Genomic DNA, 22,789 nt, shown 5'->3' with positions numbered 1-22,789 from the left:
AATCACTTTGCTTGTAGCTATAACTCTTCTCTATGATCCGCACTTTGACGCAGTACGAAAAGGTGCCCACGGACACCGACACCGCGCTCGTACCGAAAGTTCACCAATTGCTCGTAGTGTATCAGTTTCAGGCCGTATTTTTTGGCAGTAAGTTGTACATATCCCTTGCGATGAGCAAAACGACCCGAAGCCGTCAATTGCCATCGCCAATCAGGTTTCGTCGCTTCCAGAGCCGCTTCCGTAGCTTCGTCAACATCTTCCAATGTGAAAGCCGCGTAACCCCCGGTTTCCAAACCTACTTGCATAGCCTCAAACAGGGGCTCCAAATCTCCAAAATAAGTGTACGAGTCGGCGGCAATAATCAGAGAAATTGGCTGGCGTTCGCGGAATACGGTCGTAACGTCGCCGACAATCACTTTGTCGTAAAGGTTGGGACGCGCCTTTACTGCTTCGTCTAGAATGGCTTGGCTTAAATCGACCCCGGTCAAGTGTTGACTTACGTTCCGAAACTGCTCACCGACCAAGCCCGTCCCACAACCCGCATCTACCACGGTAGCGAACATTACTAGTCCCGATTTGCCATCTTGTTCTAAGGCTTGATCAAACCCTCGTCGCAACCGCTCGTATCCCGTGTAGCCCAAGTCCTGCACCAGAGAATGCTCAAAGTTGGACGCGTAATCGTCAAACAATGATTTAATATAGGTATTGGAGGCCCGTTTCATGGTTGCGTCGGCGGTCACGGTCGCCAGCATATGCTTGGCCGATTCGTTGTCCTCGTCGTACTCGACTGCCAACGCAAACGCGTGTGCGGCAAACTCTTGGCAATCGATCGGAGTTCCCGGGTTGTCCACGTTTGCGCACTTCTGAGTACTATCGTGCGTAATGCAGAGACCGATGCGGTACTGGAGTTGACTGAGAATGAAACGAGGCTCCAGGGGCGGGTCAGTTGGTTCTTCCTCCCGGTTAGTTAGAATATCGTACGCCAGATTGTAGGCTTGCAACGCTTTTGCGTGATTGGCCATGTTATCGTGGAGCAACGCCCCGAGATTAGCCGCCGCCGACCAGTGCCGAGGATCCAATGAATGTGCTAGACTGTACGCCTCGGCGGCATCGTTGGGTCGATGCAAGTCCTGATAGACCATGCCGAGAAAAAAAGCAGCTTGTGCAGCAATTGTGGTTACTTCTTGTTGCGCTTCTACATATTCAAGCCTGTCAATTTTCTCCCTATAGTGGGCGAGAGCCTGCTCGTAGTTTTCGGCAGCCTCATCGTCCAAGCCTTCCGCGGAGAGCGAGGTTCCAAGATTCGTATACAAGCTGACTACCGTCGTAAGCGATGCGGCATCCCCACTGAGAAACGAAACGCCGTTTCGATATATGGATATTGCCTTGTTGTTTTCTCCTTGTCAGAGAGCGTCGTTGCCTTGGGCAAGAAAATCATTGGCGGAGTTATGCTCCAACGATCCATGAGCTTGGATCGCGAAGCAAAATACGACGAAAAGAAATATCCTTCTTCGATATGATGTCAACATTTGTGCTGTATTGCCAAACCAAACAAAGCTAGACGTACTTTGTTTTTGATCTCTTGGGCTAATCAACGACGGGAGCCGTACTTGGTTCTAGGATAAATTTTGATGGCATCAGGAGTGTCGCTCGCCGATCGCGTTTGTGAGGTCAGAAGCCCTGCAATATTTAAATATTTGAACAAGTAGGATTTGCTGACTTTGACTGTAAACAAAGACCCCGCCTGTAGCTGGCATAGAATGTAAACCCTAGAGAATAGGTGGGTAGACTCACTGTCAAACGGCAGCGTTTGCCAAATGTGACTTAAACAACACTCTGCTTGAAACTTTGTTCATTGTTTCCTTACAAACGCTTTTCAGGTATTCCGTCACAATGACGCTCCGGAGTAGTAGCGAAAATTTACAAGAAGAAATGGCCTTGACCTGGCAATGGCGCATCGATACCGACCCCGAACTGGCAGCGGCCATGGGATTGTTGTCGACGCGACGCTCAACCCACGCCTTGGATCCACGATCGCTCGCAAGCTTCCAGCAGCGGCTGGAGTGGCTACGAGCGGCTCTCCAGCGTGTGCATGCGAATGTTAGTCGCGACGATCTTCGAGATGAGCAAGAACAGCTCTCGTACGATATTTATGTGACGCAACTGTCGGATTATATACGCTTCACGCCATGGCACAAATCCTATCTCTGCTGCTTGAATCGTTTGGAAGGTCCCCAAACAGACTTGCCACTATATGCGCGATACTTGCCTACAAAAACCAAAGAGGAAAGGGCCTTCTATTTGAAGTTTCTGCAAGCAATTCCAATTCAATTGGGTGAGGTTATAAATCTCCTGCAGACAGGCCTTGTGGAGAATCGGACTCCGCCGAAGGTAAGCTTGGATGGCGTGGTACCACAGGTTCGTGGTATGATCAATGGCAATCTTGAGGCATTCCGCGAGCCTATCCGCAACGCTTTCCCTAAAGACGAGGCCAAGATCTTGGAAGCATGTCAAGCCCAAATCGACGGATCTGTGACACAGGCTTTTGCAGATTTCGCTGATTTCTTGCAGAATGAGTACATTCCTCATTTAAGAGAAGACATCAGTGCGGTGACTGGATATCCAGATGGAAAGCAATACTATCAGGACTGCCTAGCGTTTCACACAACCACCAGTATGACCCCGGATGAAATTCATGAGCTTGGATTGAGCGAGGTTGAGCGCGTACGTCAAGAAATGGAAGCGATTGCCGCCCAAGCTGGGTACGGAGGTCGACTCGATGACTATCTGGAACATTTGCGAACTTCCAAAGTTTATGAGGCAGAGTCTGGACAAGCTTTGTGTTCCTTATTTCGAGATATCACTGGGAGGATTGCCCCCGCAATGCTCAAATTGTTCCATCTCGAAACGCTGCCACGTATGCCGTTTTCGATCGTCGAAACTCCCTCTGCTCATGCTTCCATGGCACCAGCTGCGTATTACTTAGCCGGTAGCACCAATCAAAGTGCGTCGCGTCCGGGTATATTCTATGTAAATACATCAGAGCTTCCGACTCGTCGCACTTACGAGTGTGAAGCTTTGGCCTTACACGAAGCAATCCCAGGACACCATACACAAGGATCGATTCAAGGTGAAAGTCACAACTTGCCCGCATTTCGTCAAATGCAAGAAGATCGGCGGTATTTTGAAGCTCCCTGTGAGTGAGCAAATGCTGATACTGCGTCCTTTTCATTCTTCCAATGCATAAAACTAGTCTCATATCTCTCTTCTTTTGCTATAGGCCGTTTCCCCTTCTACACTGGCTATATAGAAGGCTGGGGTCTGCACAGTGAGACGCTCGGTGAAGAGCTCGGTCTGTACACAAAACCAGAGAGCAAAATGGGACAGCTTTCCATGGAGGCCCTCCGTAGTTGTCGACTGGTGGTGGACACAGGGATGCACGCCATGGGTTGGACGCTGGACGAGGCATTGCATTTTATGCTGGAAAATACCGCTATGGGAAAGCATGATGCCGCCACGGAAGTAGCACGGTACGTCACTTGGCCCGGACAAGCCACTGCCTACAAAGTAGGGGAGCGCTATTTGCGGAAACTGCGCACTATGGCAGAAACAGAATTGGCTGAGAAATTTGATCCGAGAGATTTTTATGATGTCGTATTGCAAGTGGGACCAGTCCCGCTGGACACTCTGGAAAAGCTTGTTAGGGATTACATTCAGGAAACAAGCAATAGAACCGCTTCATCAGGTGGGGACTTGAGCGAGGGTGAACCTGGCTTTCTGGAACAAATGACCTTTTTCAATTGGTGCAAATGTTGTGTTGTCCCGGGGTCGTGTCAGTCAACAGCACGTTAGAATAGAATGCTTTTATAAGATTTAACACTATCTAATATAGTTTCTGCCATCAAACGCGTCGGATGTTAAGATGTAAAATTCTTTTTCTTCAGAATTGCACTCCGATACGAAGTCTTTGCTCTAACAACTGGATATCTTGAGACGGATCAGTGTAAGTCATCGAACGCAGGCGGCAATCTCCATCTGTACACTCAGGATCAAAGACAGAGAAGGTCCCGGGGTTTGCCCAAGCAATGTTGGATTCTATCTTGAGCAGATTCTTACCAAGCTCGATACGAAAGAATCCCATTTCACCCCAATATTGTCCCCAAGAGTTTCGAACGATCCAGTACTGCTTCTCTTCATCGTAATCGTAGCCCCAGCCAACAATGCTAACAGCGTGGTTTGTCTTGTCGGAATGATATTTGGGATTATCCCACAAGACACCACCAGGGTATTTGTGAATTGGTCCGGCATCAATGGATGCAGTAACTGGACCACGGAGATAGATTTCCGCCATAGTAGCAAACAGTTCATAACGGTACCGGCCATACTCAGCGACAGTGGCGTTCGGGAAAGTGGTAACAGCTTGGCAAATGCCGTCGGGAGAGCATGTACGGCAAATTGCTTCGGGTGAGCACGTGGTATTTACAAAAGAACAAATACCTTCGTCAGAATCATCGGAGCAGGCAAGGTACGGCTGACAAGTCTCATAGGGAATGTACCCCATGTCTTGGATGAAGTCGAACACTCCTGTTGTCGATCCTCCGTAACAAGATCCGGCATATTCGCCAGCGCAATTTAATAGAAACTGAACCGAAAGATTAAACTCATCGAGAATGCTAGAGTCCTCTTCTTGGCTTTGGGCAATCATTATCCGATCCCCGAGAACCGATAAAGCGGCATGCGCCCAGCAGCTGTAGCGAGAAAAAGGTGGATAATGTATTATTTTGGAATCAATTTTGTAATTTGGTATTGCTACTGAAAGAAACCTTTCAATAATTAACCTACCTGCCGCAATATTGAGGAATGTGTTGATTCAATGACTTGGTCAAATACGAACGCCCATTGACATTGCCCCATGAAAAGGCCATCGGGAGTTCCTCATTCGAAAGGTAAGTGTAAGGTAGTGGGCTGACGACGTGTTCTAGTCGAGTGTGACCGGGCATGATGCGCTCATCGTCTTGAGCATCAGCCCAATCCAACGAGCACGATAGAAGAGCAAGAAGGACGAATACAACCTGAAGATTAACGAAGCTTCGAATGGCCATCGTGAAACGGTCTGGCTGATTTCGTAATCCCGGTATGATGATCGAAGAAAAGCTGTCCCGAAGTTTGTGAGGTGTGACAGAAAACGAAGTCGGGCGGCAAGCACTTTTGACGAAGTAAATGTCATTTCGAAATGTCTAATGTAAAGGGATTTCTTTCAAGTTTTAAATTCGATTTAAAGATTGTCGATGCTTAATTGTGACAGAGGTTGGCTAGTTCCGCTCCGGAGCTTGAGCTAACATCAGTATGGTTGCATCCTCCCATATAGTGTCAGCACAGAGGTACCCTTCGAATGCCCACAAAGGCAACAAGTTCGATCTTACATTAAACAACGAATTCGTCGGAGCAAAGAGGTTGTCTTCGAATGCCAACAAATCCAACAACCACGACCTTATGTTGAGCCACTACTTCTTCGCTGCAACAAAGCCATGTCCTTGGAGGGATCCTTGTACGTAAAGGACTTCAAATAGTCGCTGCCTCCTTGACATTTGGAATCAAAAATGGAAAACATTCCTGGCGTAGCCCAAGCAATGTTTGATTCGATCATGAGAAGATTTTTTCCAAGTTCAAGCCGAAAGAAACCCATTTCACCCCAATATTGACCCCAGGAATTGCGGACAATCCAGTACTGCCTATCCATCTCATCATCATATCCCCAACCTATTATACTTACGCCATGGTTGTGCTTGTCGGCCTGGTACTCCGGGGCATCCCAGAGCACTCCACCAGAATAATTGTATATGGGTTTGGCATAGACCGATGCCTTGACAGGACCCCTTGCGTAAATTTCGGCCATAATCGCCGAGGTATCATATTGAATACGCCCGTATTCAGCAACCGTAGCGTTGGGAAAGGTTGATACGGCGCGACAGGTTCCGTTTGGCGAACACGTTCGACAAATGGTTTCCGGAGCACAAGTCGTATCCACGTGGGGGCAAAAGCCCTCTTCAGAATCAGTCGAACAGGCAAGGTACGGTTGGCAGGTGTCGTACGGAATGTAGCCAAAATCTTGAATGAACTGAAAGACTCCGGTTGTTGAGCCACCATGGCAAGATCCTGCAACTTCTCCTGCGCAGTTCAAAAGAAACTGAATAGATAGGTTGAACTCGTCGGGGGTGATATCGTCCTCGAGTTGACTTTGCGCAATTAAAATGCGGTCCGCCAGAGAGGACATAGCCGAGTGTGCCCAGCAGCTGTCGGATGGAGTGCAACGTGGAATAAACGTAAGCATCCGTACAATCACTAGTTCCTTTGCCCTAAATTCGCTACGTTACTTGCCTTCCACAATATTGAGGAATGTGTTGGTTCAAAGATTTGCTGAGATACGACTTTCCACCGACATTCCCCCACGAGAAAGCTTGAGGCAAGTCGCTCAATGATATGTACGTGTGTGGCAGTGGATTCACCACGTGTTCGAATCGGATATGACCCGGCAAAATAAGTTCGTCCTGCTGGTATTCAGGCAGACGCGCGTCGGTTTGCCGAAACAGAGTCAAAGAGACGGCACACACGAGTGCGACTCGACTTCTACACGGCATCGCGACGGCTTTTTGATCTTTTCCAGAGCATTCGACCGCGCATGCGCCCGATGAATGTCATGTATTTAATGTTTCATTACGTCTGCTTTAATCGAGTTGCTTTTCTGTCGGGAGTTCACGTCTATGGGCATGGTACCGTTCCTTGTTCTGGAAAAGCGGCGCCGTCAGCTTTGAAATTCAAGAATACTTGTGAGACGCAAAATTTTAAACTTCAAAAGATTACTTGCCTACGAGCCATCCAAATACTACCGTACTCCCTAGAGGTAGGCTAGGCCTTTCCTGATCGTCGATTATCCCTTACAGCCAGACCAAGACGCTGCCGACCCGGCGACGAACTCAGAGCACCATCGACGGCACCGTCACGGCGGTGTAAAGCGCGTTTCACCGAGTCATTATGAAGCAACTTTTGCATACCGCATCAGGTTCGATTGTCGTGGTAGGACTGCGGAACCGGGCTTTTACGGGTCGACTGGATGCCGGTGATGTCGTCGAACTCGAACCATCGCCGCCAGCGCTGGTTCCCGTAGCAGTAAAGCACTCCGGGACAAACGATTCTCTCCAACGGGCAACCGACACCAAAACAAAAGCACATTATGTCGAGGGAAGCGAGAAAGCAGCGGCATCTCCACAACCTGGCACCCAAACGGTGGAAACGGTGGCATTGGACGAGATTCAGGCGGTTGCCGTGCACACCTCGGTTGGTCCGGGAAGCGACACTGCCTGGTACTGCGCCGTTGCTCGCTACGACAAGACTTTGACTGTTTACCACGTACTGAATGGAAAGGCGCGGATTGTGTCACAGCATCGTACAGGCAAACGTGCCAGTAGTTTAGTCTTTGCGACGGTCTCGGCCACTGGTGCGACGCCAGCAACAGCAACGACAACAAGCCAGTCACTGAATGATCTAACCGTGGTGATAGCGGGAGATTTGGCGGGAGATGCGACCGCTTTTCCTTTGGAGTTAGACCAGAACGTTACGGTCGATGTCGAAAACCCCCCACGGCGGGTGCTACTCGGACACACTGCAAGTATGCTGACGGCGGTCAAGGTTGTCCCGAGCCACGATGCCGGTACCGATGAAATGACGAATTGGATTTTAACAGCCGATCGCGACGAAAAGATTCGGATATCAAGCTTTCCCGCCACACATGATATTCAATCATTCTTACTTGGTCACGAAGCCTTTGTGTCGGATATTGACGCAAACGACACGGAATGTGTGAGTGTGGGTGGGGATGGTACGATCCGATACTGGGACATTTCCACAGGAGCGGAGCTCGCCACACTCACGTGCACTGAATCATCGGCTGGTCGAATGACGATTCCAGTCAAGGTTTCGTTTCTTGGGAAAGATCAGATTGCGGTTATATACGACGAGAGCACGACTCTGGATATACTGACCGTCACAAGAAACGTCAATGCGGTCACGCTGACTCCGTTGACCCAAATTTCGGTTGCGTCTCAACCATTGGCAATCGCTTCCCCTGATGATCACATTCTATTACTACTGGCGGCCGAGCCGTTGTATCTGCAGGCGTTCGCGGTCGTAAGACACGAACACCGAGCATGTTCCTTGGAATCACAGTCCTGGCCGTTCCTAAACGCACTGCGGACTTCGGTGGCCGAGTATGGGCCTATTCAAATGCCCACGACTGTACTGGAGCGCGATGAATGCGGACGTTTAAAAATGGACAAGCTCAACGAGACCCGCACGACTAATTTACCTTGGAACAATGTGGACCGAAGAGAAAAGGCGAAGAACCGCAACAAGCGACAGAAGAAACGTCGCAAGCAAGCGCAAGACGATGAGTATCGGGAAGGATCCGATTTCCAACAAATTCAATTAGCTAGCGAAGAATTGAGTTAGAAAAAGGAACTAAAGTAGATGCGTGTATGTGTGCATGGTCCGAAACGCATCAAACTAGTCAGCAAGTAGCCCTGGTCTAGCTAGCTTTTATTTGCAAAGAAGTCGTTTCGGTGTTTCGTTCCGACTTGGGTAGCGGCGGTTCCCGCAACGGTGTAGCGGTATAGATCGTCACAGGATGCAGCGGCCGATCCTCTCCGTCCGTCGCTACCATCCCCATGCGCTGCACAACACTCATACCGGAATACACCCGACCCAACACGGTATGCTTTCCGTCCAAAAAGGGGGTGGGTTTAAGGGAAATAAAAAATTGCGATCCATTCGTGTTGGGACCGGCATTGGCCATGGAAACGACCCCGGCACCCACGTGTTTAAGGTTGCGCGTGATTTCGTCGGCAAACTTTCCCCCGTAGATAGATTCCCCACCGCGTCCCGTTCCTGTGGGGTCGCCACCTTGGATCATGAAATCACGAATAATGCGGTGGAAAATGGTGCCATTGTAGTAGCCTTGGTACGCCAGAGCGGCAATGTTGTAACACGTGCGCGGTGTATGCTTGTGGTACAGTTCGATGCTGAAGGAACCAATGGACGTCTCGAACTCAACGTGCGTCCAGGGCGCGTTCGTGTCTTTCATGATGTTGATTTGTTGTGCACGTTGCCTTTGCTTTGCATCGGTAACAGTAAAAAAGTGCGACCTGGAATGGTTTCCATTAGTGAATGTATGGGTTGATTGTGTGTGGGAGGCCAGGCCAGGACTTGTCTAGATAGGAGTCGAGAGTGACGACATGTCCGGCAGAAAGCGACATATGTCATAAAGAGATTAGAAAAAGAGCAAGCTCTCATCTTAAGCAAACTGTAACATAAATTATATGGCTGATGGGATTGGAGGATATAATCATCCTATGGAAATAGAGACGGATTGATTTAAGCACATGAACAAGTGTTGAAAGTAACCATTGGAGAAAGCATAAAAAGGGCAAAAGCTTAGCAATCAAATAGCAAGGTTTGAGAGCAAACAGAACTAGTGAATTAAAGAACACAAACAATATGCACTAGCAGTGGTGAAAGAGTAATTGAACATAAAGGAGAAATACAAGATAATTTTTTTATTTCCTTTCTGTTGTCAAATTGGTCACTCAGACAATCAAAAGATCAGAAGAAACCAGAGTTTTCAACATGCTTGCAAGCAAGAAAACCTGAGGACTCGCAGTAAGACTCTTAGCAAGAATGCATGAAAGGTGAATACCACATTGATAAATTATAGCCACACAATGCTACAATTTGATACTACTATGTAGATATAATTGCTTAGCCATTAGCATTGTTTGTTGGAACATCTATCTAGAATTTTGCTAGCCCTAGATCCTGGCCCCAGTGCCACTTCCTTTTTCCTGGTCCTGTCGTAGAACAGACGCAGTGGTCAGACAACTGTCCTTGTTGGGTTCATTACCCGTGTGTGGCATGCTGGAGGAAAATACAAAGCGCCTCACAGGAAACCAAAAATTAGCAATATGCGCAACTCTGGTTTCTGCCACATGAAGCGTTTAAGACAACTTGTCTTATCAAAACTCATATGCTAGGAACAAAACATTCCTGATTACCATATAGTCTCCCTAGATGATCAGTGCCAACAGATACTGTTGGTGCCATCCAAACTCACCGGTTTGTTGATCACTTAGGTGGTCAAATCACTCCAACTAAAACTAGGTCAAGGTTCAATAGTCACTACAATGGCTACAGGGATTCTATGTTTGTACATTCTGTTTCCAACACAAAAGGTTTCATTTTGGAATCTAAATTTTAGTCTCACAATCTTAAAAACTTACTGATTAAAACAATTGGAGCATCTACAAGGCTTTCCCCAAAAGAACTACTTTTCCATTGTATTCTACAAATACATTATTGTAAGTGAGTGGATCTTTTGTCAACATTGGAAAAGAGGAAGAAGCAGAAGTGGAAGAAAAATCTGAGGAAGAAAGACTCACAATTGACAACATAAGTGATATGGCATCCAATGACCAGAAGGACACAGACTATGTGAGTAATAGTTGGACCATCAAGTTCAAAGGAAATGAGGACAAAAGGGCATACATGGGAAGGGACAAGAATTGTGACTGCAATACAACATTGCTTCTACCAAGTGCTGCTCATGCTGGAAAGCCTTGCAAACATAGAAGAGGTCAATGTAGGGACTGTAGGCAAGTCTGCACAGAAAGCATTCTTGAGAAATGTACAGACCCATGCTCACTTGGCACTGTGGTGCAAAACAACTGCCTATTTGTATGTTGAAAATGCAGTGATAGAACAAATGCCAATGGGAGATACCTACAGAGCATGGATAAAACTGTGTGAGAGGTTTGAACATAGAGAAATCAAATCCAATTACTTGAGTATTGAGCATTCATTTAAGGACTGTACCTTGGCAGTGAAAATGAAAAGGATGAACTATAATATTTGGAGCTGGAGTACTAGAATACCTGTTTGGGCAAGATCAAGCAGAACTGTATGTGCAATGAACTTCAGAGAAGGCACTTATAATTGACAATCCCCAGAGGCCTAAGAGGCAGTGAAAGTCAAGGTAAGTGAAGTATACACAACTATCCCAATAGATACATTTAAGCAGATTATTTTAGACTTCTGGAAGTGGCATAGTAAGAGCAAACATAACGATGTGATGTCTTGTTCTGAAGTGAAAATAAGTGTGGTCACTGCAGGAAAACAGGGCATACACAGGACAAGAGCTGGAGTAAATCAGAAACAAGCATTTGCACCCCAGGGAAAAGCACGGTGGAAAGAACTAGAAGGACATTCAGTGTCTCAATAGTGGACAGAAGGTGCTATTATGTTGAGTGGGGCACTTGGGCACACTTTTTACAACATTTCATGACCTCATATTAACTTGTGACCAACCACCAACCATATAAGCATTCCACAGTCACCTCAAGATCTTCTATTGAGTTGCTTCAATGCACAGAACTCACAGTCAGAATAACTACTTCTGATCTTCATCAAATCTGAACATATGAGCAGCAAATTTTGCAATGGCATACCACCCTTGATTTTTGCAGTTGTATATTCCCATGGTTGTTTTGGTGCATACCACTCAAGTTAGATGCATGACAAGTTCCATACAATTTCTAGAATTTTATAATGAATTTTTGCGTAAGATTTTTTTCTTTGTCAATTTGCTTTCAATCTGAGCAAGTGCTGGTGTGTTTTGTGATGGCAAGCTTTGTTGGCAGGCTTGAAAAGTAGAAATCCGCATTTCCATCAAAGCAATTCATAATGGAATCTTTCAAAATGCAGTAAGTATTGCTGCAATTCCTGGCCCAGCGTCTAGCTCTGTCAACAAGGCTGCTTTGTTGAGTTGTGAAGATGCTGTGCACTTCAAACAGCTCCTGAAAGAGAGCTTTCTTTGAGCTGCCAGCAGCCTCCAATTGGCCGCAGCTGGCACAGTGTTGCTCAAGATCATTTGTACCTCAGACAGCCCTGATGCGTTTTTGACTAACCATGGTGTCTACCGACACTCCAAGTGGTGCCACCTTTGCGGAATCCCTGACAATGAGTGTGCTCAGATGGCAAGCTTCAAGCCTATCAGCCTTGCTTGCCATAGCACGCCCAATCAGAGCATCAAATTGCTCCTGCAAATTCAAGTTTGGCTTTGCACAACAGGCCATGGCATAGTACCTAGCAAATTGAAATCCATTGGCCATGGCAACTTTCTTTTAGAAATACCAATCTGCCTGCTTTGCAACTGTTTCCTGTTGATTTATGCAAGAATGGGCAACAATGCCAATGGCTGATTGTGTTTGATCAATGAGGATAGACTTCCATGGGGAAACCCGCTGTGATTCTTGGTACTGCTCCTCCTGCACAAGGTCAAAGAGGGTGGATGAGTCTTGTATGTACAAGCATGCATGTGCCACAGAAGCATGCCAAGCCAACAGCAAAATTTGAGCATGTGTTTTGTTGGAAAGGGGCTTTCCCGGATCCAAGGATGTCCACATACGCAAAACTCTCCAGATTGCAAACAGGTATGCTGTCCTTTGCAGAGTAGGGGTTCCAACACAAAAGCCAACATTATAGTTGAAAATTTTTGGGAAGGTCTTGCACAGAACAGTCTTCATACGGTTCAGCCAATCAATTACCATTTAGGATTTTTCACCAATGTAAGTTTACAGTTTGTCTCTTCTCATCAACTTACTTTTTCTTACCTGGGAGCCTCCTCCCCACAATATTCCCACCAAATTTTGTGCATGCGTTTCAGTTTTTAATCAACACATTTGTTGCCTGTTTTTCCAAAAACAGAACCCCCTCAAGTGTACTTCCGTTGCATTTGGCTGCCAATTTAATCCTCAATGATGTCCTTTCCTTGATTGTATATAAAACAGACAAACACCTTGGGCAAGCTATTATAGGATGCTTGATGTATATCTGACGTGCACTTCAAGATCATTTAACTGGTACATCAATGTATTGGCAGCTAACGGAAACAGCTGCCTCAAATCACATTACCACTCTTTGACCCATTCCAGATTCCTTTATCAATTCAATGTTTCACAATTGCCGCAACCCTTTCCAAAAGTTCTTGGTTTGCTTGCTTGAACTGGCCAATGATTGATAGCGAAAATCCATAAGACTTCTTGGAAAACCCGCCCTATTGTATCTGTCGGTGGAAGCCTCTATCAAGGACTTGGACTTTGGGTGGATACACAGCTGTCACCTGCCTTACCATATGTCTACTGCAGCTTGACACATGTTTGCAACTGCCATTGTGTACATGCTGCCCTTCCCTTGTCCCCTTGGTGCTTCTCTTTGGACACAGTGTTGATGTATACCAACATTGATACAATACACGCCCTTTTAGAAATCTGTGCATACTTTGAGTTGAGGTATATTTGAGCTTGGCATGACGTTTGCTTGATGGCCTTGCCATTGTCATGAACATAATGTGTTCGGGTTTGGCAATAGCTTCTGGGGTCATCAAACCGGTACCACCATGGGTACACCGCCAGCACCCATGTACACCACATTATATTTTGCCATCCATGAACACCGCATCCTTCCGTTGTTTGCAACAGAGCTTGTGGAGTATGGACAATACATTGACAATGGCTTTGGTATTTGAATCCCCAATTCTAGTCAGTAGCAAGTGATGCAATACTATTGCTAACTGTCTACTAGCAGACCGCCTTAAATTCGGTAAACACCGCAAATAGCTTATTTGCGGTGTGATCGGGACTTTTATTTGCGGTGTTTGCGGTATTCTTAACCCTAGCGTATTATACTTAACAACTTTATGTCGCAACGATATCGTATATTCTATGTACTGTAAAATTTACTTGTCACTGTGTTGTCGCAGTTTTCTAATATGAGAGGAAAGCACTTTCGGACTGTTCTCCTCCTTCAAGAGAGAAGTCTGTGAGTTCCTGTTGGCTTGCATCCTTCTCCCAGTTTATGGCTGTTGTTGATAAATCTGACTGACAGTAAGGAGATCATGTGTTTCGGAAGGAAAAGTCTCCGTAAAAATTTTGCTAGGGAGGAGACTGTCTGTTTTCTAACGCCAAGCAATCCAAGAAAGGACTTACATTTAATCTCATAGACAAGAGGAGTACAAGCATTTTTATCTGGGAAAAGCTTCCTCTTGATGGGCCCTGGGAAAGGCAATGAATGTCTAAAGATCTCTCTTCTGCTTATATGTTGCGCTGGTGTCTAGAGCTCATTTCTTATGAGAAATATAGCAAACTGGCACATGCCACTTACAGCTAGCTCAAACGGAACCATTGATGGTAGAACTGTATCAATTGTGCTGTATACAATCACAGCTTTGTCAATGCCATCTGCAACTGTCACAGGATGTTTATGGCAACATTTGAATCTGCCTTGTTGTAAAAACCTATACTTTATGTTAGAGAAGAGGACAAAGGAAGGACTATACAGCTCCAGTAAAAAAGGTTTTTTCGCTAGGGGAAAACTGAAGAGGTCTTTTAAGATTCGAAAATTTGAATCAATATGTTAGTCTTGTTTGCTTTATTTCAGTCTTGTTTGCGGTGTTTTTGGAAATGTTATTTGCGGTGTTTGCGGTGTTTTGGTCCAAAATACCGAATTTAAGGCGGTCTGTCTACTAGCAACACCAACTGCTTCCCACAATATCGTATTTGGTTCTCTGTGCTTCTTGTTTTGCTCGCCTGGCCGTCTCACTAGTTCTGAGCACACAGGTAAATACCCATGTTCTCTGCGGAAAACCACGAAAGGGAGACATCGTGACTCGTATGACACAGGGAGAACCGACGAAACTCATGAATGGGGTTGACGCTCTCTCGGTCGATTGGTAGGCAGGTTCTCTTCTGATAGTCGCCTCCGACCAGCAGTACGTCCGTGATCTCTTCCGAGGTCATCCATCTGCCTAAATTGAGCAAACGTTCGCTTCTCCGATCATTACATTCGTGACTACACTTGCCTACACATGAGGATACTAGCCTCCGTCTGGGGCGTCGTTACGCTCTTCCCTTCGGCGCTCGCCTTTTCTCTGACCATGGGTACAGGAAATTCCTTCGGTCGCGTCTTCCGGATCAGCACGTGGGGTGAATCGCACGGCGGCGGCGTCGGTGTCGTCTTGGACGGTTGTCCTCCCCGCATTCCTGTCTCGCGCGAAGAAATTCAAATGGATCTGGACCGCCGTCGTCCGGGACAATCCCGCATCACCACTCCCCGGAACGAAGCCGACGCAGTGGAGATCATCTCGGGTCTTTCCCCGGATGGTTTGACACTCGGTACGCCTATTGCCATGCTGGTGCGGAACAAGGATCAGCGCTCGCAGGATTATTTGGACAACGACATGAAGGTTGCCTACCGTCCATCGCACGCGGACGCCACGTACGACGCCAAGTACGGAGTCCGGGCCGTGGCCGGTGGGGGACGCTCCAGTGCACGTGAAACAATTGGACGGGTGGCGGCGGGAGCGATTGCTCGTAAGCTCTTGCACAAGTACAACGGCATTGAGATTCTCGCGTACGTTTCCAAAGTGCAGGACATTGGCTGTTCCGTGGACGACGATACCTTCACGATGGAGGACGTGGACGCCAACATGGTGCGGTGCCCGGATCAGGCAGCAGCGGAAACCATGTTGGCACGGATTGACGATATACGCAAGTCAGGGAACTCGATTGGTGGGGTGGTGACCTGCGTGGCGCGCAATGTCCCGGCTGGACTCGGTGCTCCCGTCTTTGACAAATTGGAAGCGGACTTGGCCAAGGCTTGCTTGTCCATTCCCGCGGCCAAGGGTTTTGAGAGTGGAGACGGCTTTGCCGGAACACTCTTGACTGGTAAGGATCACAACGACGAGTTCTACGTGGATCCCGAGACCGGGGCGACCCGCACCAAGACGAACCGATCCGGTGGCATCCAAGGTGGAATCAGCAACGGAGAAAACATTGTCATTCACGTTGCCTTTAAACCAACCTCCACTATTGGACAAGCACAGGTAAGACTTTGAGAGATTCAATCAACATGTCGGAGTGGACTGCCCCGAGGTTGATTTCGCTGACGCTCCAATCACTTAATTGTTCTTTCGCCCTTTGTTGCAGAGCACGGTGACGCGTGATGGACAAGAAGTTGAATTACGCGGCAAGGGCCGACACGATCCATGCGTCCTTCCTCGAGCCGTACCCATGGTTGAAGCCATGGTCGCGCTGACCTTGGTGGATCACCTTATGATGCAGCAGGCTCAGTGTGAACTCTTTCCGAACGAGGCGGCGGCAGAAGACTTGCCCAATCCGATGGGTAAGACCGCACGACGACAAGGTGGACCCGTGCACCAGGAGCCTGTTGCTAGCGGTCCGGTAAGTCAAAGAGTAGACGAAGAGTAACTCATAAACACCGCAAACGCAATTCGTCTTTTTCTAGACGTGGGCACTAAATAATGGTACCCTATTGCGACATTCGTTGTTCGCTGTGTACTGAACATATGCCGACATGAACAAAAAAGAGACCGAGGAAGGAAGCCTTAAGACGCATCGCTTGAGTCCAAAGATATTTTGTCACGGAGCCTAAACTAGCTAAATAATGGATAGTAAGCAACGAAAGAACACGCACAGCGAACTGTAAAAGTGAATCGCAGACCGTTTGTTTATTTCTTCGAGTCGTCTTCGCTATTGGGAGCCGGAACGGTGATAAAGCACTTTGAAATAAATTCTGATTCTTCTTGACGCGCCTTGGAGGCCTGCGCTTTCTTCAATAGCTTTCTGCGGGTGGTTCCCTTGCGTCCGGTGGTCTTGAACTTGCGCATGTTTTCACGGTTCCGCTTGATCTTTTCCTTTTTCGCGTTACTTCGGCAGGCAAAAAGCGGAGTCGCCGAAATACCGGCAGTCTTGGGCAAGAACGCCACCGGAGAGAAAGCCTAACAAAAACATGCGGGTGAGGAGACTGTGTTGTTGGTGCTGGGCGAACCAACAGACGCGGAACGAGAGAACCCATCCCTACGGAGCCTGTGACGTGTCCGTCTTCGAGCTGCGATCGAAAGTAGACACATTCCTATCGACTTACCTCAACCGAGAGGAATAAAAGAGCCAGGACGGCAATTACACGAGACATCATGATGAAACTTGAGCAGTTAAGATGACAGCTAGTGTTGCCGGGGAGCAACAGTATTGATGTTGGTTGCTCGTGGTGAGCAGCCGACGAGTTAGCCACAGCCGTCAAAATTTCTCGACCGAGCGAAAGTACGTGTTGTATGTAAGCACGGCGTGTGAGGCGGTAACGGGACAACAGCCCGAGATAGTTAGATTCCTCTGACGCAGGAAAATGTTATTATACATAGAGACACAATGATGTAAAAGGGAATTTCCAGGTACTGCATTTTAATCAAATGTGAATCAATTTTCGAATCCCAAATGCCTTGACATGGAACGAAATTTGGGTTTCCAAAGAACCTACACAACCCGGACATCACAACCATGCGAAGCGAAAAGGAGTGGGCACTGATACACTGGTTGACCGCATGCCATACCACACGCAAAGAACAACGAAAGAATTGGTCGACGAAGCGGAAACAGGTCAGGCAGGCAATCCCAAAACTCTTCTCAATTGAGTGCCTTCCGGACTACTGTAGTATCACACATCTTGTTCACTTTCACAGTCAGACTTTACGTTTGCAATACTCCGCTCCTCTCAATGGCAAACGGTTTGAGACAGCGAAATACCACTGGAATGCTTCGCGAACAGGAACAACAGCAAGAAGTGCGAGACCCCACTGCACCGTCGTCGAGTTTGGCGGCACCAAAAATGCTACGAGCATCTCCTCAACACCACGGAGCCGTCCTCAAGCTGCACTCGGCGCTTTTGTTCATGATTCTCCCCCGATTCGTTCAGTCACTGATTATAAAGTTCCTTCCGTTTTTGCGACCTTGCTGGCAAGAGCGGCACCTTATTTTATTGGGCAGCTATCTCTACAAGTTCTCCGATGAGAAAAGTTCTTCTCCCAAAGGCTCTCCCATCCCAGTAGAATCTATAGAAGTACACGCAGTACATTCACGAGACGCTGATAATCTGGTGTTTCCCTCGTTACCTAGTGGCTATCAGGTACTATCGGTGACAACCTTGCGGAAACAACAGTACTTTGCTGTCCGGAGTAAAGAAGAGGCCTCGAGCTGGCTCCACAGTTTACACGAAGCCCGTCACGAGGCCACAAAACGAGAGATGGGTCACGCACCACTCGAGTCCTACCCCCAGTCATGGTCTTACTATGATCGTCTCGGAGCATCTATGGCTAAATCTAAAGATCGGGTACGGAACCGCATGCAGGAAATGGAAATGAAGAATTTGAGTGATGATGGTCCCATGGCCCGGGGATACTATGGATAACGCCTCGGCCAATGCCTATGGATGCCAGCGGAACGAAATTGGAATATTATAATTTAGCTGATGAATGACTTGTCTGTACATAATTTTGGAGTTGCTCTATGAATCATCAAATGCGCACCGGATAGCACCGAAAGATTGACTTAAATGGTGCCAATCCGCCCCACGGCCAATCTCTTTTTCGTTTCTTCCGCCAGACGGCGGGCTTCCTTTTCGGCTTGTTGACGCTCTTTTTCTACTTGCGCCATAGCCTTTTTGTCGTTCGGGTCTGATTCGTTTTTGCTGTTATTGTCATTCTGATCTTCGTCCACCGCGTACGCGGGTGGAGCGTTGCTCGTGCCGAGAAGGATACCCGCGGCAACGATGGAGCCGGACGATTTCAAGAATCCGCGTCGAGTGAAAGCGATCGCACTGGTCCGTACTGGATCCGGGAGTTGTTGTGTGGGAGGCGTGATAGTCCAAGCGCCGGCTGGTGTGGCCAGCAGTAGAACAGTGGCCCCAATGATAAAAGAAACATATTTCATGGTACGACAAGTTCGAACAACCTTTGGAGAATGGGTCTGTAAAAGTATAGTATGAGAATACCAAGAGTCTCGAGGAAGCTGTGATAAACACGAACGGGTTCGTTTGCCTGGGCCGAAATTCTGAATGGCCTTTCTGGGCGGCGAAAGGCCGGGGGAGTTCGGTTCGAAGGAAAACATCAATAGTCGGTTGTACTACGATTTTACTTCACAGTCAGCGGCAGATTAATACCGAGAAAGCTACTCGTACCCTTTTGTTATGTTTGGATGCTCGCAAAGTATCAGCATCATGCACACAGCACTGTCACACCTCGGCAACCTATGGTATCATGGTTCGTTGCCCGGGAAAAAACAAAAGAGCCTGATGGGTTCTCATTCCAGTCGTGATCCTTCGTGATTCGATGTTGTTAGCACAGAGACCTTGATTGTGACTAGTAGTGGAGATTTTTTACATTTGTAAGATCGGATCGGCACCGCGCCGCCGATAGACGACGTAGATGGGGATATAGTGGACTCCTAAGTAAAACGTTGGTCGGTACCACTTCTACAGAAGGCTCTCGTACGTACGTGTCGTCACTCGCAAAGCTTGTCAGGGCGGGTGCGGATGGTGATGGCGACATACCGCATCCGTTGCCGAAAAAAAAAAGACGACGCAGGTCCCTCTGTCTCCAGCACAAACGGTGTGGGGAAGATTTCATCCATCACAATCTTCCATCATTGATTTTGTTTCGTCATCGCTACCATGATTGCCCGAATCAGTATTGTTGTAGCCTTCCTTGCGGCGTCGTGTTCCGCGTTTGCCCCGTCACTCGGTAGGTGTCCAGCCAATCAAATCGGACTGTTTCGCTACGGTACATCTTATCGTTTGCACTGAGATACCAGAGTATCGTCTCATCGTCTACCGTTGTTGTCTTTTAGATGTCGGTCGTGGTTCGTTTTCTACCAGTCAGGCTGTCGGATTCAGTTCTGCTTCAACAAGAAGTCGGACCGAACTGCACATGGCAGCGCAGGTCGACCTCAAAGGCAAGGTAGCCTTTGTGGCTGGTGTTGCCGATTCCACTGGTTACGGCTGGGCGATCGCCAAAGCTTTGGCCGAAGCAGGAGCCACAATCATTGTCGGAACGTGGCCTCCGGTACTCAAGATCTTCCAAATGGGTTTGAAAAAGGGACAGTTCAACGAGGACTCCACACTCGCGGATGGTTCCCTAATGACGATCGAAAAGGTGTATCCCCTCGATGCCGTCTTTGATGCCCCAGACGACGTCCCGGATGAGATTAAGGAAAATAAGCGTTACGCTGGATTGGACGGATACACCATTTCCGAAGTAGCCAAAGCCGTCGAAGCCGATTACGGAAAAATCGATATCCTCGTTCATTCCCTCGCCAACGGTCCCGAAGTCACCAAGCCCCTCCTCGAAACGACTCGCAAAGGATACCTCGCTGCTTCTTCCGCCTCCGCATACTCGGCAGTCTCGCTCCTGCAAAAATTCGGCCCCATCATGAACGAAGGCGGCGCCATGCTTTCGTTGACGTACATTGCCTCCGAAAAGGTCATTCCCGGTTACGGCGGTGGCATGTCCTCCGCCAAGGCTCAGCTGGAAAGCGACACCCGCACCCTCGCCTACGAAGCCGGTCGCAAGTGGGGTATTCGCGTCAACACCATTTCCGCCGGTCCTCTCAAATCCCGGGCGGCCTCCGCAATTGGCAAAGAGCCCGGTCAGAAAACCTTTATCGAATACGCCATTGATTATTCCAAGGCCAACGCGCCGCTCGAACAGGATTTGTACAGCGACGATGTCGGTAACGCCAGTCTCTTTTTGACCAGCCCCATGGCCCGAACCGTTACCGGTGTTACCCTGTACGTGGACAATGGCCTGCATTCTATGGGTATGGCCTTGGATAGCAAAGCGATGGAAGGCTCGCGCGAGTAAAAATGGAATTCTTTACCATATCAGAGTAAGACATGCACCTTGGCACTCTAGCTAGATATATTATCGACCAATACCGCAAACCAAAAAACGTATGACAACGGGCTGGACTGTTTAGAACGGCTAATAGTACATTTTTCCGGATTCGCAATCCAGTAGCTTCGTCTCTTAGATTTTGGGTTTGGCGGCGCTAATGAGGACCCACTCAGCGATTCCGACGGCTCCCATGGTTTTGAAGAAAACGTCACGAAATCTAGCGTACAGTCCATCTTCGCCGCCAGTCTCGAGGTATCCCAGAAAGGTGGACTTCCAGAATATGCCAAACGTGCTCGGCCACCGTGTGTTTTCGTAATCTTTGAGCATGGCGTTCAAGTTTGCGTCTCGGCCTTGCTCGATTTCGGCGTTGTAGGCGTAGAGTTGTTTGGCCAAACAGTACGCATCTTGAATGGCCTGGTTGGATCCTTGACCCAAAAAGGGTGGCAGCGCGTGTGCGGCATCACCGCACAGAACAACGGATCCTCCCTTGGAATCGGTCATTTCACGACTCCAACCTTGAGTGCTAAAAGGATTGTGAAAGTACACACCGAGTTCGAAGAAACGATCGGCCGCACTAATGGTGGGTGACAGGTCGGTGTCCGGTACACCCAACGATTTGGTTTGATCCAACATTGTTTCTCGCGCCACTTCAATAGACTTACGGACATCTTGAGTCCAGTCGGCGTTCTCGTCTACGGATGGTTTGGATTCTAAACGCGCGCGTTTCTTCTTAAACGGTCCGACGTAATCCGGATCGAGGTAGACGAGAAAGGCGCATTTTGTGTGGGGCTGGCCCGGACCAGCACCGTAGATCCCGTCCAAACCGTAAGCGCCTTCACCAAAGTATTGAGATAGCGTGGCGGTTTCCGCTTGTTTCTCTTCGGAATTACCGTCCTTCACGGCGTAACGAATCCTCAAACCGGAGTACACGGCAACAGAGTCTCCCTCGCGCTTTGCGTCTTTGGGCAGAATCCGTCCATTTTCGACGTATTCCTTGCACGCAGACTTGATGCCATCACATCCTACCACGACATCAAAAGGCCCAGCTACCGACCCGTCACTAAATAAGCATTCAATTCCACCCTCGCGAACCGATCGAAGGTCCACTAACACTTTGCCAAACTGGACATTTTGTCGGACATTGCTCGGCAGGGCGCCGTACAATGCTTCTTGCAAAGCCCCTCGCATTATGCTGGTCCAGACTAGCTTCCCCTCTCGTATCAGAGCGTTGGAGACGTCAGAACCGGCATTTTGAACTGTTTTCAGGAGGTCCAGATCCAGGAGCGTGTCAAAAGGGCTGGCTGGATTCCAGGGTTTACAACGACTCCGTACACCCGTCTGTAGTAAGCCAGCGTCCATGACAGTTTGCTGTAATGCAGGGTTGATTCTTCCCAGGACGACCAGTCCGCCATTTAGCTGAATCCCAGCTCCGGCTGTGGGATCCAGTTTCGAACGCGCATCAAACAAGGAGACGTCGAACGAGCTATTAAGCGCATACTGGTCTTCGAGACAAGGCGAGTTCGTCAGAGCATGAGCTACTGCAAGGCCTGAAATTCCCGATCCAATGACTGCAACGCGTCTTACTGGTCTTACATTGGATAGAGAGAGAGTCACCGTGGGCGCTAAAGCTCCCAGAATCAAGATAGCCTTCATGATGATAGATCGATGGAAAGAGAATTTAGACTGTGAAGCCGGAATAGAAAAGCAAGCTGTGACACTGGGTCTACCATGAGAAAAATCCCAGGAAACATGTATCCGGGTTCAGTCTTGAGTCCCTTACCCTTTCACGTGGTTGACGTCAAAGGGCTACATCCGGTTCTCGTTCTTTCGGAGCGTTCCCTTGTAAAAGAGCCTTCGGACGAACTTACAGCTTGCTCAGGTTTGTGACAGCTTTGAACGCGAACACACCGAACGGACAAGAAATGCCGGTTGCATCTTCCCAAA

The 22,789-nt window shown here is 48.1% G+C and overlaps 12 protein-coding genes across 12 annotated transcripts; 5 read left to right on the top strand and 7 right to left on the bottom strand.

Moving 5' to 3' along the window:
* Nucleotides 1-17: 17 nt before the first annotated feature.
* On the bottom strand, nt 18-1,757 carry PHATRDRAFT_43435 (predicted protein; the record flags this gene model as incomplete). The annotated part of the gene is made up of 3 exons (XM_002177584.1): nt 18-1,314; nt 1,568-1,587; nt 1,704-1,757. The coding sequence occupies 3 exons, from the start codon at nt 1,755-1,757 to the stop codon at nt 18-20; spliced, it is 1,371 nt and encodes a 456-aa protein (XP_002177620.1).
* A 229-nt stretch (nt 1,758-1,986) lies between these two features.
* PHATRDRAFT_43434 (predicted protein) lies at nt 1,987-3,893 on the top strand (the record flags this gene model as incomplete). Its single annotated transcript, XM_002177899.1, has 2 exons — nt 1,987-3,196; nt 3,281-3,893. 2 exons carry the CDS (start codon nt 1,987-1,989, stop codon nt 3,850-3,852), a joined length of 1,782 nt encoding a protein of 593 aa, XP_002177935.1. The 3' UTR covers nt 3,853-3,893.
* Nucleotides 3,894-4,069: 176 nt separating this feature from the next.
* Nucleotides 4,070-4,940, bottom strand: PHATRDRAFT_9664 (predicted protein; the record flags this gene model as incomplete). The annotated part of the gene is made up of 2 exons (XM_002177583.1): nt 4,070-4,748; nt 4,843-4,940. Coding segments are annotated over 2 exons (777 nt in total), but the record flags the coding sequence as incomplete, so codon positions are not given.
* A 318-nt stretch (nt 4,941-5,258) lies between these two features.
* On the bottom strand, nt 5,259-6,761 carry PHATRDRAFT_43432 (predicted protein). The gene is made up of 2 exons (XM_002177582.1): nt 6,379-6,761; nt 5,259-6,293 (listed from the first exon to the last, which is right to left on the bottom strand). The coding sequence occupies exons 1-2, from the start codon at nt 6,636-6,638 to the stop codon at nt 5,492-5,494; spliced, it is 1,062 nt and encodes a 353-aa protein (XP_002177618.1). The 5' UTR covers nt 6,639-6,761; the 3' UTR covers nt 5,259-5,491.
* A 230-nt stretch (nt 6,762-6,991) lies between these two features.
* Nucleotides 6,992-8,447, top strand: PHATRDRAFT_43431 (predicted protein; the record flags this gene model as incomplete). Its single annotated transcript, XM_002177898.1, has 1 exon — nt 6,992-8,447. A coding segment is annotated over exon 1 (1,413 nt), but the record flags the coding sequence as incomplete, so codon positions are not given.
* Nucleotides 8,448-8,561: 114 nt separating this feature from the next.
* On the bottom strand, nt 8,562-9,139 carry PHATRDRAFT_43430 (predicted protein). The gene has a single exon (XM_002177581.1). It carries the CDS (start codon nt 9,134-9,136, stop codon nt 8,582-8,584), a length of 555 nt encoding a protein of 184 aa, XP_002177617.1. The 5' UTR covers nt 9,137-9,139; the 3' UTR covers nt 8,562-8,581.
* A 5,739-nt stretch (nt 9,140-14,878) lies between these two features.
* On the top strand, nt 14,879-16,464 carry PHATRDRAFT_43429 (chorismate synthase; the record flags this gene model as incomplete). The annotated part of the gene is made up of 3 exons (XM_002177897.1): nt 14,879-15,985; nt 16,089-16,343; nt 16,408-16,464. The coding sequence occupies exons 1-3, from the start codon at nt 14,969-14,971 to the stop codon at nt 16,462-16,464; spliced, it is 1,329 nt and encodes a 442-aa protein (XP_002177933.1). The 5' UTR covers nt 14,879-14,968.
* A 166-nt stretch (nt 16,465-16,630) lies between these two features.
* On the bottom strand, nt 16,631-17,130 carry PHATRDRAFT_43428 (predicted protein; the record flags this gene model as incomplete). Its single annotated transcript, XM_002177580.1, has 2 exons — nt 17,047-17,130; nt 16,631-16,900 (listed from the first exon to the last, which is right to left on the bottom strand). Exons 1-2 carry the CDS (start codon nt 17,095-17,097, stop codon nt 16,631-16,633), a joined length of 321 nt encoding a protein of 106 aa, XP_002177616.1. The 5' UTR covers nt 17,098-17,130.
* Nucleotides 17,131-17,565: 435 nt separating this feature from the next.
* PHATRDRAFT_43427 (predicted protein) lies at nt 17,566-18,440 on the top strand. Its single transcript, XM_002177896.1, has one exon. It carries the CDS (start codon nt 17,674-17,676, stop codon nt 18,361-18,363), a length of 690 nt encoding a protein of 229 aa, XP_002177932.1. The 5' UTR covers nt 17,566-17,673; the 3' UTR covers nt 18,364-18,440.
* A 63-nt stretch (nt 18,441-18,503) lies between these two features.
* Nucleotides 18,504-18,884, bottom strand: PHATRDRAFT_32634 (predicted protein; the record flags this gene model as incomplete). Its single annotated transcript, XM_002177579.1, has 1 exon — nt 18,504-18,884. One exon carries the CDS (start codon nt 18,882-18,884, stop codon nt 18,504-18,506), a length of 381 nt encoding a protein of 126 aa, XP_002177615.1.
* A 995-nt stretch (nt 18,885-19,879) lies between these two features.
* Nucleotides 19,880-20,812, top strand: FABI (enoyl-acp reductase; the record flags this gene model as incomplete). Its single annotated transcript, XM_002177895.1, has 1 exon — nt 19,880-20,812. One exon carries the CDS (start codon nt 19,880-19,882, stop codon nt 20,810-20,812), a length of 933 nt encoding a protein of 310 aa, XP_002177931.1.
* A 74-nt stretch (nt 20,813-20,886) lies between these two features.
* Nucleotides 20,887-22,497, bottom strand: PHATRDRAFT_43425 (predicted protein). The gene is made up of 2 exons (XM_002177578.1): nt 22,439-22,497; nt 20,887-22,347 (listed from the first exon to the last, which is right to left on the bottom strand). Exon 2 carries the CDS (start codon nt 22,202-22,204, stop codon nt 20,978-20,980), a length of 1,227 nt encoding a protein of 408 aa, XP_002177614.1. The 5' UTR covers nt 22,205-22,347; nt 22,439-22,497; the 3' UTR covers nt 20,887-20,977.
* Nucleotides 22,498-22,789: the final 292 nt, after the last annotated feature.

This window comes from Phaeodactylum tricornutum, chromosome 2, assembly GCF_000150955.2.
Source record: "Phaeodactylum tricornutum CCAP 1055/1 chromosome 2, whole genome shotgun sequence".
In the NCBI taxonomy this organism is placed as follows: domain Eukaryota; phylum Bacillariophyta; class Bacillariophyceae; order Surirellales; family Neidiaceae; genus Phaeodactylum; species Phaeodactylum tricornutum.
The sequence above is the reverse complement of the archived record's forward strand: the minus strand, read 5'-3'. Positions and strand labels throughout refer to the sequence as shown.